The sequence below is a fragment of the Papaver somniferum genome, chromosome 2 (genome assembly GCF_003573695.1).
Source record: "Papaver somniferum cultivar HN1 chromosome 2, ASM357369v1, whole genome shotgun sequence".
NCBI lineage: Eukaryota > Viridiplantae > Streptophyta > Magnoliopsida > Ranunculales > Papaveraceae > Papaver > Papaver somniferum.
In genome coordinates this window covers 203,778,597-203,794,572 of record NC_039359.1, presented here as the reverse complement: position 1 = coordinate 203,794,572, position 15,976 = coordinate 203,778,597, and the positions used below count along the sequence as shown (strand labels likewise).

At 37.4% G+C, this 15,976-nt stretch overlaps 1 protein-coding gene across 2 annotated transcripts; it reads left to right on the top strand.

Moving 5' to 3' along the window:
* Positions 1-6,512: 6,512 nt before the first annotated feature.
* On the top strand, positions 6,513-10,114 carry LOC113350283. Of its 2 annotated transcripts, none has more exons than XM_026594401.1 (2): positions 6,513-9,181; positions 9,328-10,114. In XM_026594401.1, exon 1 carries the CDS (start codon positions 6,538-6,540, stop codon positions 7,357-7,359), a length of 822 nt encoding a protein of 273 aa, XP_026450186.1. In that variant the 5' UTR covers positions 6,513-6,537; the 3' UTR covers positions 7,360-9,181; positions 9,328-10,114. The 2 variants fall into 2 exon arrangements, with proteins under 2 accessions (XP_026450186.1, XP_026450187.1); XM_026594402.1 differs by having other exon boundaries at positions 9,267-10,114.
* The last annotated feature ends 5,862 nt before the right edge of the window (positions 10,115-15,976 follow it).

The following is a 15,976-nucleotide window of genomic DNA, read 5'->3' as shown; positions in this document are numbered from 1 at the left end:
CCTTGAGCCGTGTGAAACCTGGCCAAATCGAGGTAGACACGGATTAATTAGAGTATACCTGATGAAACAAAAATGAGGTCAGTTTGAAGTAAAACACATAACCCTTAACCACATATTTACTTAATTAACACTAAAAGAATCTGTTAGGTTGATTAATTTAGTTAATTAGTTGATTAAAATTCTGAAATTAGTTTTATTTAGATTGAACTCATGAATTATGTGAGTAGATCTTTGAGATTTTTTTATTTTTTTGAAAATTTTGTTTGTAACGGAAATAAAACCATACTACCCAAACACATAAATATGGGGATTGTAAAGCTTTTGGGTGATTTGATACTCAAAATTACAGAAGAAATCAACACTTTCAATTCTAATAGTATGAAAAATCGACAAGGTCGACAAATTTGGAAGATAACGACCACAAATAGCCGGCGGGCTAGTAAAAAACCATTATGTTGACTATATGTTTTTTTGACCTACAACAAAGTTGTTCTAAATGCTTGATTAGTCGGCATAATATTTATTTCTGAACCTGCTGACTTAAAAGTAGTCGGCATAGTTGTCATTACGAAAAATGACGACCCTGGGTTAGTCGGCATGTTGTGTAGTTTAAATCTCTGCCGGCTTTTTGTATACCTACAAAAAACCGAATCTGAAAAAATGTTATCCATTTTATTTATGCAATTTTGGTTACTACATTGATTGAAACATAAAATCTAACTCCTTTCCGTAGGAATCACGGATGCACTTAGCACGTGCATTAAGCCTTTGAACCCCTAGGCGACCCTAGTGGACGAGTTATAGTCTGGTGAGGATTTACATAGAGATTTACCCACAAAATCTACACAACAACTTGTAAAACTATCAATCGTCGGAGGAGGAATCAGAGGAATAGTCGTGGTGAGAATACTCCGGAATTTTGGATACCATGAAATGATAGCTTTCATCAAATGTGAATGCTTCCCCCTTTTCCTCCAAGTGGCACGCTTTGACGAGTTCGTGCTACAAAAACACAAAACACAAAACAAACTTACTTAGTTGGTGTTGTCTAATTAGAAGATCAAAAAACATATATTATGCAATATAAACCATAAAAATACTTACCAATTGGTCAAGGGGAAATCTAAGTTGGCTAGCGTTCAAAATCCGTTTTTGGATAGTTATAAAGTCACATATGCCTTTTTGGATAACTTGGTACCTATCATGAATTTGCTGAAGACTTATTATCTTTGGATTCCCATAATCTCGACTGTATTGGTTATATATCTTCGCCCAGAAGGTTTAGGGTTCTACCCTTACGGGGGATTGATCGACAACTCGACTTTCAGGGTACCATATTTTGATGATGGCTAAATCTTCGGCAGAGTCAAATGATGCCATGGTTGTATGTAGAGGTATGAAGAGAGTTAGAATGAGTAGATGATGGATTGAGCTTTGTAGAGTATTTGAAAATAGGTGTGTGTAGTTTTGTAGAGAGAACTAGTGTATTTATAAAATAGTGCCGAGATCTAGCCGTTTGGGCAGTCAATCAATGCAATTGTACTTGCAAAAATTAAATTTTGAACTCGCCGTCGATGTTTTTGTTTACTCCATTTGCCGACCATCATTAGTCGTTAGGATCGTAATTTTGTGACCTGACGGCTAATAGAATTTTCACACACAGGAAAATGTCATATTCTTCTGCATATAGTCAGAAAGATATTTATTTATTACAACGACGACTAACATATAGTCGGCATGGTCGTAACATTGTTAAGATGACGAATAATGGCAATTTCGCACACAGGAAAACTCATATTCATTGAGCATTAGTCGGCGCGATAGTGATTTAGAAAAATGCCGACTAATACATGGTCGTCAAGGTCCTAATTTTCTTAACCTGACGACTATATATTTTTTCACACACAGGAAAAGGTCAGTTCCATCTACCATTAGTCGGCATGGTGATGGTTACAATAATTTCGACTAATATATAGTCGGGTAGGTTGTAATGTTCTTAACTTGACGATCCTGGTAACTGCATCATTTTTGCTGTCGAGGTCGGCAGCCTACCAGTTTAACACCTTGCCGACTCTGGTTTAGTTGGCACTATAACTAAACAAAACATTTATTCAATACCTTGTCGGCTAAATTATTGTAACTTAACATAGATAAATAAACCATTCATTCAACAACTAGGAATCCAACATTTGTTCTTGTTGAAGGGTGAATATGATTTTGGTTCTACAAGTCTTAGCCACAACACATCCAATTCCCAAGAGAAAAGAGGGGGAGAGAGAGACTCCTCCCTTTCCATTGTACCATGTGTCTCCTTTTATAGGCTTTCCTAGAAGCCCTTCCTTTTATGACATCATGCCACATGTCCTAAACCTCCTAAATTACCACTAATGCCACTCCTTCTGTAATACAACCTTCTCATTTTCCATTAATTCCCGCCTTATCCTTTCCATATTATGGATACCTTTTAGTGGACTTGGGCCTTATTCCCCAAGTCTCCCATGTTTCATGTCGGGTTTGCCTCCCCTTTAAGGGTCCCTAGCCCTGCTAAGGATAATTATTTTCATGTATTAATATTAGTCCCCTGACTATTGGGTTAATTGTCAAATAACCTGATAGTCATATTGCATTCCATTCTAGTTTCCCTTATATTGTCTTCTCGAGTCGAGTCCCCAGTCCGCAAATTTGGGGAGTTTATGAAATGAGATAGTTTTTTGCAAGAAATTGATGTCATGCGCGACGACTGTTTAGATAAGTATTTTCCGAGAATTCTTGTATGAAATAACTGAACATTTCTTGGACCTTTGGATTGTATTACTAGCACAATTTGAGAGTCCCGGGGAGTGTGTGGTGAAGAAAGGGCGTAATCTTTACTTATCCCCCACTCTTTTATTTTCTCTAACTTTTCCGCGTGGTTGGGGATGTTTAGAGGGGGTGAATGATGGAGGTGCGTCTTCTTCGTGATTATGTCTGGGTAGGCAACACACGCATTCAAGGCGAGGGGTGAATCCCTTGTAATGGAGGTAAGTCCATATGCTTCGCACCTCCTTTTCCAAGGTAGGCAAACGCGCTTCCCCTTTACACGCTCTCCTCTTTTCCGTATCCGATTGGATGCGGGGATTAACCCGTCGCCTTTTTTGTATAACTGTGGCCGGTCGGATGCGCGGAGCAACCCTTTTTTGTATATATGTGGCCCATCGGATACGCGGAGCAACCCGTCGCCTTTTTTGTATATGTGGTCGATCGGATGAGAATATCAACCCGTTGCCTTTTTTGTATATCTGTGGCCGATCGGATGCGCGGAGCAACCCGTCGCCTTTTTTGTATATCTGTGGCCGATCGGATGAGCATATCAATCCGTCGCCTTATTTGTATATCTGTGGCCGATCGAATGTGAAAATGCGTGGGTCTAACAACCACACCCAACAATTTGTTTGGCAATCTGAGAGGACTTACTCCAATACACTTTCTAGAGAATCAACTAGACAATTAGACTCAATATAGAATAAATTATATCAAAGAGTTTAATATATCTAACTCTTAATTCAATCCGCAATCAGCAAATAGAAATCTGCGAGCCCGATTGAATATAGGAGGAATTACTTGAACGGTACCAAAGACCAATGTTCAAGTGTCAATCAATGTAAATCAACAGCCAAAGGTTGGATATTCTAATTGATTGATCTTAACGCACAACCTGTGATATTTCAATTATATAACAAAATATAATGCAGAAAATAAATAACACTGACATCAGAATTTTGTTAACGAGGAAACCGCAAATGCAGGAAAAACCTCGGGACCTAGTCCAAATTGAATATCACACTGTATTAAGCCGTTACAGACACTAGCCTACTACCAATTAACTTCATACTTGACTGTAGTTGAACCCTAATCAATCTCACACTGATTCAAGGTACTGTTGCGCTCCTTACGTCTCTGATACCAGCAGGATACTACACACTTGATTCCCTTAGATGATCTCACCCACAACTAAGAGTTTCTACGACCCAAAGTCGAAGATTTGATAAACAAATCTGTCTCACACAGAAAAGTCTATATGATTGAATAAATCTGTCTCCCATAGTGTGACTACTAATTTTACCACAGTCTACGTAATGTAAACAACTCAGAGGATCGAGAACTGTGTAGTAATGATACCTCTGTTGAACTGATAATAATAAGTAGTAAAAGATATCTAAGATCACGATAATAACAAATGACACAAATATAATGTAAATGGTACTAAGTTATCATGAGACACAAGAGATTACGTGGTTCGACTTTCATCTACATCCACAGGGTAATGAGTGATTTGTTTGTATTAAGTAGTAGTGGTTACAAAGATCTTAAATGCTTCTCAAGTAATAGACAGAACTCAAGTTGAAGTAAATACTTAAGTTCTAAACATTTAAGAGGTATAAACTTGAGACTAGATCTTCTTCTCCTAGATATTGAATGCCCTTAGTTTGTTGGTGAGGCTTGGTATTTATAGCCCCCTCTACTCCAGGTATATCTTTGTTATCTTTGGATCCATCGTTTCTTGATATACCTTCAGTACAAATGGTACCTTCGTTCGCCGCGTGCTTTCTCCAGTCAAACTCTTCCACCTCAGCTGACCCACGTTCCTTCGGGAACCTCCCAGCCTCAGTACACATTGTACCTTCGTTCACCGATAACCTTTGCCAGTCAGATTCCGCCACATCATCTCTCTTCACGTGCTTTGGTTATGCATGTAGATAAGAGATTTGTGCATTTAATGCTGATTAGATGCGTCATCTACCTCTGTCCCTTCGCCAGCTGCCTCTCTATAGACTAGGCTTTTACTTTCTCCATCTTGGCCGTTGAGGTATCACTTCTTGAGATGAGATAAAGTAGATCTGCGAAGGTATCCTATGCCACTTAGGTTTCTCTGTATAGCGAGGGCTACACAATTATCTTATGTGTGACCACTAAGATCGTGACACGTGCTCCGCAAAATATTGGTATTCACACAGAGAAAGACCTAAGAGTTTTTGTTCCGTCTTTTGATAAATCAAGGTGAACAGGAACCAATTGATAAACCGGACTTATAATCCCTAGGAACAACCTAGTATTATCAATCACCTCACAATAAACTTAATCGACTAGAGATACAAGTTATTGTGGAATCACAAACGATGAGACGAAGGTGTTTGTGATTACTTTTCTATCTTGCCTATCGGAGATATAAATCTCAATCCAATTTTACAGTTGTACTCAATCACGATAGAACAACAAGATCAGATCACGCAACTACAAAGAGAATAGTTGGGTCTGGCTTCACAATCCCAATGAAGTCTTCAAGTCGTTAACCTACAGGGTCTCGAGAAGAAACCTAAGGTTAAAGGAGAATCGACTCTAGTTATGCAACTAGTAACACACAAGAGGTGTGGGGATTAGGTTTCCCAGTTTGTAGAGTTCTCCCTTATAAAATCCCCAGTTTGTAGAGTTCTCCTTTATATAGTTTTCAAATCAGGATTTGCAATCCAAGTTACCTTGGTAACAAAGCATTCAATATTCACCGTTAGATGAAAAACCTGATTCAACCAAGCTAATATCTTTCAACCGTTAGATCGAACTTAGGTTGTTACACACAAATGAAATGTACCCTCATTTAGTTTTATGTAACCGTACCTATACATCATGTTGGTTCACAAATTGTTAACCGAGGTTAGCCATATGATTACTCTCATATCAACCTTATTCATCTTAACCATAACTAGTTCAAATAACTCAAATGAAACTAGTTAAAGATTGCTATATTCTCATGGATTTATACAAGAACACAATTGAAGCAAAATCTGTTTGATTCACTCGAATCGATACATGAACATTATAACCACGGTTTACAGAGATTGTATTCCTTATTGATAAATGTTTTAGTTCATGAACTGACCAATTTGATAAAGTAACCAGCTTAAGTATGCGTACGGGTATGCGTACTTAAGCAACCAGATTTGAGTTGGTTTAGTTTCCAAACTCGGCAGAAATTTTCGGTTCGAAAACTTCCGCCAGTATGCGTACGGGTACGCATACTTAAGGTGACTAGTTAAGAGTTTGTTAATTCTCAAACTCAGCAGAAATTTTCAGTTGGAAAACTTCCGCCAGTATGCGTACGGGTACGCATACTTAACGTGTCTCCTTCACCAATTTCGTATACACACATATGCATACCCTTGGTTCCCGGTTTATGGATTTATACACAAATGTGTTGTCATGTCCCGGTTATGGGGTATCCACTTGTTAAGGGCTGTCCGTATGGTAATTAGTAGATGTAATATTAGTAGCGAGCGTGTGAGTGGCATGTGCCAGTTCAATAGTTCCATTTCTCTTATAAACACTGAACTCCTGTAATCGATGGTTATCGAATAGAATTTGTTGTTTGTTCTTCCCCTCATTTGAGGTTTACCCTTCAATTCTGCAGAGTAGATCCTGCGGTCTTGAGCCTGATTACTCAGTTGTAGTGTAGATCACTACAATTGGTATCAGAGCACTCGATTCCTGTGTGACCGAGTGACAATGATGATCAACAGAGATGAGATTATAGCTGAAGTGACGAATTCAATTGCTGCTAGATTGAAGGTTGAGTTAGAAGCTCCATTGAAGGAATTATTGTTTGGTTTGAAAGCTTCGAGGGAACTTCTAGCTGCTCAGTTGAGGGATTTGGCTGATGACGTGAGTAAACTTAAATCAACTGAAGACTTACTCGAACCCTCAATTGAATCTATACCCAAATTCGACACTGATTTGGAAGTCATTCCTGTTAAGTCAAAATCATGGAGTAATTTCGCTCTCCCTTCTTTAATTCTATCAGCAGATAAAGAAAATTTTAGATCTACAGCGAGAACTCAGTTCCCGGATAGGGATGAAGCTGGTTTTGAAGTTGGAGTTCAGGAATACAATGATGGTTCAAGCTTTCTAGCATATCAAGAAGGTAAACCTTTCATACTTGGTAATGATTTTGTGGTGGATTTTCAAATTAAAAGAGATGAATCTCATGAGTTAAATGATTTCAATACATTAAATCAGAATAATAATAGAATTGAGAATTCGAGTGGGTTGAATTTTTTGAAGAAACAGTCTTGTGTAGAAGGTTTAGATTGTTGTCTAGATTCTGCTCGAATCTTATTTGATCGTGATAAAGAAATAAAATCTGTTGTGAGCTGTTCTTCTTGTGATAGGAATAAATGCAAATTCTGCATGACTTCTTATTGGTTTGTTTGCAATGGGTTGATTATCATGGATGAGCATAATGAAAATTCGTCTTACGAGCTGACTTTAGAGCTTGCCGATGGTTTAGAATTGTTGTTGGTGAAGTCAAATGTATTCTTCTTTGTTTAAAATGGTGACATTCATCATGCTTGCAAATTATCTGGTGAAATGCTGCAGCAATTTATTCTTTTATGGACTAATTGGGATCTTCAAGTAACTGGAGAAAACAAGCACATGGATACAATTGAACTATTGGAGCAACTGCTTGTGAGAGTTTGCATACTGCCTACACATATGAAAGTAGCTTGGAAGGGGCTCAGGGAAGTAAAGATAGCTGCAAAAAGATATGACATGCAGATGGTAAGGAAGCTAATCATTCTCAGAATGCTTAGCCCTTTTGTTTTCTTATCAAAGTTTGAATTAACATGGTCTTCCTTCGATTCATGGAGGATGGGAAAAGAATATGGTTATGTATTGGTCTCCATGGGGTTCCTCGAATACCCCAGCTCTATTATTTATTTTAGTAAAGGTTTGAACTTCAGTTGGGATGTGAATCATCTTCTGCAAGAACTGAAGAATGAGTTGTATGTGAAGATGGAAACAGATAGAAAACAATATATGTCTTCGTATGGCTGTGTGGTATTCAAGCTAAAACCTAAATATGTTCCACAACATTGACTCATGCTACTTTTACCCAAGGAGTGTAAAAAGGAAACTGTTTTTGCAAGCGAAGTTAACACTAGAGGAGTTAACGGTGGTTTATCTACAATTGTCAGAAGTTTACTGTTGAGACTATTGTGTGAACCATGGAGGAGTTACAGCAGAGCAGAATCTTCTGAATGGGGATGGGGTATCCTGAAAAAGGTCGTAGAAGCTGAGGAAATGGATGTTGGTACTCTACATACGGACAGATTGCAAGACAAGATGGAATCCAAAGGACTTGTGAATGATGTTGAAAGAGCCTTGTCTGCTATGGGAATGATTGGATCAATTGTGCTCAGGTCCACTATTGAATTCATTTTGGAAGTTGGAAATGATTCTTGGGTCATAAAGGGCCATGACAGTGGGTATGTATTGATTATCAGTAACTTACGAAATGGCAGTAGCTATGAATCGATTGTCACTAAGTTACATCCTAGAATACCTAGTTCCATGGTTTGTAGTAATAATCCTTGGTGTTCTAGCTGGAAGGAAATCATTATAAGAATGGTGGGAATCAAAGAAGTACTTACTGAAGCTAATGGTGGTGGAAACAGTGTGCATATGTGGTTGGAAGAATTGCTTACACAAGTTGCGAGTATTCTTTATCAGGTGGAAGATGCAGCTGAGTTGTATTCCTTCATCGTGACCCAAACATTCATTCTTCTGAAAGTTATGACGGATAATTGTGTAGAAGATTTTATTATAACGTTGCATTTTGAAGAGTAACTATACTACACTACGTAGCTCATCTACTAATGGCAGTACTGGGTTCTCTCTAAATCTAAGGCACTGGCAGCAATTATTTGTAAAAGTTGGAAGAAAAAGTCTTGAGAAGTACGTCATAGTGCCAGCTGAGTATTATGTTGAGAGTACTTATCACTCAGTGAACCGACTGAACATCTCCACATCCAATGGCTCGACAATACAAGGGAGAAGTGAGTCTGTCAAGTCCATTTTGTCACCTAGTGCATTACTGAAATGCTCGGCATACAACGGGATATTAGCTCAAGATTTTCATCTCCAGGATTATTATGCTCAAGACTGAAGGGGCCATCGCAGTTCTTGTCACTACATTACATGGCTTTCGAATTAACCTGCTGCACATCAAAAGCTACATAATTTTTAGAAGGTTTTGGCTGGTGGTATTCATCACAGTAGCTACCTTTCTACAAGCCAGTACAAGTCACCACTCTTGTACAGCTGGACTAATGGAAGAAATTAATATATATCTACATCACACGATGGCCTGGTAAGAAACTTCTTTATTAAGGTTTTTTCCTAATTTTAAGAAAGAATGTGTGATGGAGGTGTATTATTCTCTGGTTTCTTACCAGGAGACAATTAAGTCAACAAGCCTCTGTGGAATTTTTCGAGTATTTGATTTTGTATACACAGGTTTAGGAGTGACTCAGGAAAATATATCCCCATTTGCACGGAACAACTCTTTTGCTACAACATGGCTACAAGCAGCTGAAGACTAACAAGGAAGGAGTTATCTTTCCAAGAAAAGAGTTGCAGGTGGCAGTTTTTGTGTTAGTGGAAACGGCAGGTTTACAACTACAGCTCCACGTGCAAGTTCGTTGTGAAGAAGCTAATATGAAGATGCACGTTCATACCTCAACTGGTAATGGATAAAAGCCTCTTATGCTGAAAGGTACTCGTACAGTGATTTGCAATCCCATTTGGAAACTATTATTCGTAGCTGCAAGTGGTGTCATTACTAGTATCTACCCAACCTTCAGTTGTGAAGATACAAGGCCTGTTCACTATTGGGAAATGATTCTAGGCTCAAGTTCATTGATTATTTCTGAAGGGGACTTGGATCAAGTTGACAGTGACGCGAAGGAATTCAGCTTGTTAGGGGCCTTATTTTCGAAGTTAGGGAAACTGTATTCATGTCTTTTACTGTGGTGGAGAAGGAACTGCAACAACTGTGTCCTGAGGTCGAGCTCATACCATGTCCTTGAGGACAAGGATAATTTGAAGAGGTGGGAATTTGTCATGTCCCGGTTATGGGGTATCCACTTGTTAAGGGATGTCTGTATGGTAATTAGTAGATGTAGTATTAGTAGCGAGCGTGTGAGTGGCATGTGCCAATTCAATAGTTCCATTTCTCTTATAAACACTGAACTCCTGTAATTGAAGGTTATCGAATAGAAATTGTTGTTTGTTCTTCCCCTCATTTGAGGTTTACCCTTCAATTCTGCAGAGTAGATCCTGCGGTCTTGAGCCTGATTACTCAGTTGTAGTGTAGATCACTACATGTGCGAACACACTATATATGCTTATATCCAAAGATGGTTACATAATCTCAACTCTTTATTTCAATCATTGAAACATTCTTCTATAATGATAGCTGTTTTCACACACTATTAGTATCAAAGCAATTTTCAAGATATTGAAATAATCATTATCGAAACATTCCAAGTCTTACACCAAATGATTGTATCACACAAACCATGTAAGATGTTACTCGGCAATTTTCTCATGATATAAGATGAACTTGGTCGAAGCGAAAGCTTACCAACACATATTTTCGAGAAATATGTAAGCGAGATATACTCAGCTCGGAATCTCAAATGTGTATAGAGAAAACTATATCGTAACACGACTTATGTCTCAATATAGGAGATAGAGTAAAAATAAACTTTCCAAGTGATAGATGAGTTTAAGTCTCCACATACCTTTTGTCGATGAAGTTCCACAAGCTCTCCTTAGTAGTTCTTCTTCTTCAAGTGATAAGCGACGTGAAGTCTAAGCTCAACTACACAAACTATGTCCAAGTCTGGGACATCTATAAGTAGGCTAGAAATCAAGACTTATAGTTTTGATCACTAATATTGACAAACATGCTTGAGATAGCAACGCATGCGAGTTCGACCGAGCAGTGCTCTAACAATCTCCCCCTTTGTCAATTTTAGTGAAAAAACTATCAATACATATGGATTACAAAATAAATAAAAATTGTAGCTTCTCATCCAAATGCTTGATCTCCTTGGCATCTTCAACGCGACTTGAAATCTTCGTCACTTCCAAGTACTCCATGATCCTAAAGGTTGTAAGTTCAACATCATAGTTGTTGAAGATCCATAGTGATAATAATGAGAAAACAAATGCTCTCAATCATTGTTATACAGTGTCATAGTATTATTACACAACATCAAAGTTCAATTGTATCACAACTTTGACAACAATACTATGGTGATATGTATCACTCCCCCTTAGTCAATACTTCATGTCGACATGAAAACCACTCCCCCTTACATAATAATCCGTAAACCATATGTATTTGTATTATCACACTGCACATTAATTCTCCCCCTTTTTGTTAATATAGATTGGAAAAGGTACGAAAACTAGTGGGATCCTCAAGAAATTTTCAAAGAGATACTTCATGACCAAAAGAGAATACCATATCAACTTATTTAGATGACATCATAAAACCGAAACTAAATGCACTCATCAAGGAGTTTATAAAGATACAATATAACCCCTAATATTCCACAACCTCACTCCCCACAAAGATTTGACACTTAAGAACAAGTTCAAAATGAACTCTCCCCCATAAATGTCATCCCTGAAGGAACAACAAAGGCGACCTTACTTTCATAAGAAAAGAAGGATTTCATTTGGACAAACAAATCACATGGAAAACATGAATTTGAATCCAAAGTATTCAATTGAATTATCCATAAAAGAATTCATGATTAGTCCAATCGAAATGCACAATTAAATTAACCACAAAAAACCCATAATTAATTCAATTACACAACTAAATTAACCACAAAAGTGATCAATTCAATTGGTCATGATCGTCATAAGAGAACTTACGGAGCAACAACTAAACTGACCATAAGATAATGATCAATTCAATTGGTCATGCTCAAACATAAGAAAACTTATGGAGCAACACAGTATATGCACAAGAATGTGGATCAGAGATCGACCAATATTGCGGAATAGACAAGGATTCATTTTATTTTCCATCACTATTTTCACAATGACATATAATAGACTTAATCCTTGTAAACAAAAGTTTTATCCTTTCTTCCATCAAAACAATGACATAAAAGGCTTTAACTTTTGTAATGTCAAAATTCCATTCTATCTTCTATCAATACTTTCATACCGACATAATAGAGATAACTTTTGAACAAGTATGGGACAGTCACAGGTTCACGGACTTAAACAACATATCCCATAACAATTTGCAATATATAAAATCATAAAGATTAAAATTGCAAAAAAAAATCTTCTTCCAAATAACTTAGAATTTAAATAAATAAATCTAAAAACATTGAAGATGACAATTGTTGGACATAGCTATGTGTACTCACAATAATGGCTATTCCAAACCCTAGTTATTCTTCAAAAAAATAAGAACTAAATTCTCATAAAGAAGATTTACTAGACATTGAGACCTCTGAAAAATTCTTTATCGTCCCCGAACTCCTTGTCGTCAAAAGCCATGGGAACATAAGGTTCATAGAGAAAGGAGTCAATTCCAACAAACCTTCTAGGATGATGATGTCGAATCAGGGCCTTCTGAATTTCGAGAGTTCTCATAACAAAAGCCTTTATTTGTTGAATCTCCTTCCTTGCTTCCTTCAACTCTTCAAGAACATCAGAAAACTTCTGAGAATTTGAAGGAACAACTCTTGTCTTCCTCACATTCCTTCTTTTTTCTCTTCAAAGTTGGAGGTAACAGAGATTTTTATTTTTCCTTCATGATTGATAACTTAACAATCATATTAACATCTTTTCCATCAGAACACATGATGCTTGGAGTCTCCATACTTGTATTGGTTTGTGAGAGGAAATCACAATTTAAACTCAACAGATAGTCTTAAGATGAAAAGAGTTTCAGAGAAGGAAAAAAGATGTAGGGTCACGGAACCTTAAAAAGCACAGGTTCCCGCACGCACAATTCATAACCCTAGAGAGAGTAGAATTGTCGAGAATAACCCTCTTTTATTGAATACACGGGGAAGTCTCTTCCAAAACCAATTGACAATGAAGAATTCCAAATTTGCAAACCAAAGCAAAAACAAACTAAAAAGAAAAACTACTTTTATTTTATTAAAGCCCGAGGTGTGCACAATCTTGTCTCTTTTTGATCAGGCACATGAGACGAGATGCACGAAACCAACACAATCAAGTTGTGCTGCGGCGATCAACAGTTTGTCCACCATCTCCTTTTTGAAAGAAATTCATAGAAACTTGTCTATCAAATTGTTTAGACCATACTCTTTTCTCTAGTGGCCTTGACCTATCTTTGGAAACCAACTTCTTTGAAGAGGATAAAATCTTACATACCTCAGCGGTTTTTTGAACAAGTTAATTTGAGCTTGTTTGCTAGGCGATTTTCTCTTATTTGAAGTCTCTTGACATGTATCATCTTGTGTTTGTACTTGAAACACTTTGAAAGTTCATTACCCTTGAGTGAACAATAAGAAAATGTCACTGGATAAGATGATTCAGACGCCCGAGATGTGCAAGCTGATAGACACATAGTGGAACCTGAAAAAACAAACATAGGGTTTCCAACAGAAAGGTTATTTTCTTCTTCCAGATTGGTTGAGTCTTCTTCTGGAAGGATATCAAGATTGATGTATGTATTGCTACAACTATCAAAATCAATATCTTCACAGAGTAGTGAAACACTTGATTTTTCATCTTCATTGGAATCATAATGATCAGACATTTCATCAAGTGTTGCATCAAGACCTTTTTTTCCATTGTATTCTCTCCGGTTCGGACACTCATTCGCAAAATGACCAAAACCTTTGCACTTAAAGCACTGTGCCATATCCTCGTCATCAACCTCGTCAGCATCCCTGTTTTTAGGAGGAATGCGATTGTGAGGTTTAACTGACGACCTAGGTTTATCTATGGAAAACCGTTTACTTATTTTCAATAGAAGATCCCTAAACTGTATTGTGATTATAGAGACTGATTTGTCAAGATATTCATCTGATGAATCAGTCTCAGAAATATCATCCTCAGAGACATAAATACTCTTACTTTTGTCAAGTAATTTAGTGTTCCTTTGTGCTTTGAAGGAAACATCCTTTCCAGTTTTGGATGTATGCTCATGATCAAAGATCTTTAGCTTCCAAACCAACGTATTTTTGGAGAGAGCATCAAGGTTATTTCCTTCAACGATGGCATGCTTCTTAGAATCTTATCCAAATGACAACGATCTGAGAATTTTCATCACAATGTCCTTTTCAGGAATAGTCTTACCCAATACAAAAGATGCATTAACAATTTTAGACACTTTGTGATTAAACTCATCAAATGAATCTTCATCTTCCATACGAAGGTTTTCTCAATCGGAATTAAGGTTTTGAAGCCTAGCTTCCTTTTCACTGGTATTTTCTTCGAATACGGTTTCTAAGATATCCCAAGCATCTTTGGACCAAGTACACATAGTCACATGGTGCTGAAGATCTGGGTAATGTCATGTACGATGACATTCAAACCGTCGGAGTTTTGCTTTGCAGCAAGTATCTCAGCAGCGTCATATGCACCAATATCCTTAGGAACGATCGCATTCCAAACTGCCACAATGGGAGCATCATAGCCATTAACTACATAAACCCATGATTGAAAATCTCGTGCTTGAAGAAAGGAACACATAGCAATTTTCCACCACAAGTAATTTGACCCATTGAAGACTAGTGGTACGTTTATAGAGATAGCACCTATGTCCATATCAGATCGTTACAAACACAGACTTGTAAGGTCTTTAATGTGTTTGCCTGCTATGATACCAATTGAAAATGCGGGGGTCTAACAACCACACCCAACAATTCGTTTGCAATCTGAGAGGACTTACTCCAATACACTTTCTAGAGAATCAACTAGAAAGTTAGACTCAATCTAGAATAAAGTATATCAAAGAGTTTAATATCTCTAACTCTTAATTCAATCCGCAATCAGCAAATAGAAATCTGCGAGCCCGGTTAAATATAAGAGAAATTACTTGAACGGTACCAAAGACCAATGTTCAAGTGTCCAAAGACCAATGTTCAAGTGTCAATCAATGTAAATCAACAACCAAAGGTTGGATATTCTAATTGATTGATCTTAACATACAACCTGTGATATTTCAATTATATAACAAAATATAATGCGGAAAAGAAATAACACAGACAACAGAATTTTGTTAGCGAGGAAACCGCAAATGAAGAAAAACCCCGGGACCTAGTCCAGATTGAACACCACACTGTATTAAGCCGCTACAGACACTAGCCTACTACCAATTAACTTCGGACTGGACTGTAGTTGAACTCTAATCAATCTTACACTGATTCAAGGTACAGTTGCGCTCCTTACGTCTCTTATCCCAGCAGGATACTACACACTTGATTCACTTAGCTGATCTCACCCACAACTAAGAGTTGCTACGACCCAAAATCGAAGACTTAGTAAACAAATTTGTCTCACACAGAAAAGTCTATAGGATTGAATAAATCTGTCTCCCACAGAAATACCCCAAGATTTTTTGTTCCGTCTTTTGATAAATAAAGGTGAACGGGAACCAATTGATAAACCAGACTTATATTCCCGAAGAACAACCTAGTATTATCAGTCACCTCACAATAAACTTAATCGACTAGCGAAATAAGTTATTGTGGAATCACAAACGACGAGATGAAGGTGTTTGTGATTACTTATCTTGCCTATCGGAGATATAAATCTCAAGCCAGTTTTACAATTACACTCAATCATGATAGAAACAACAAGATCAGAACACGCAACTACAAAGAGAATAGTTGGGTCTGGCTTCACAATCCCAATAAAGTCTTCAAGTCATTAACCTACAAGGTCTTGAGAAGAAACCTAAGGTTAAGGAGAATCGACTCTAGTTATGCAACTAGTAACACATAGGAGGTGTGGGTATTGGGTTTTCCAGTTGCTAGAGTTGTTCTTTATATAGTTTTCAAATCATGGTTTGCAATCCAAGTTACCTTGGTAACAAAACATTCAATAATCACTGTTAGATGAATAACCTGATTCAACTAAGCTAATATCTTTC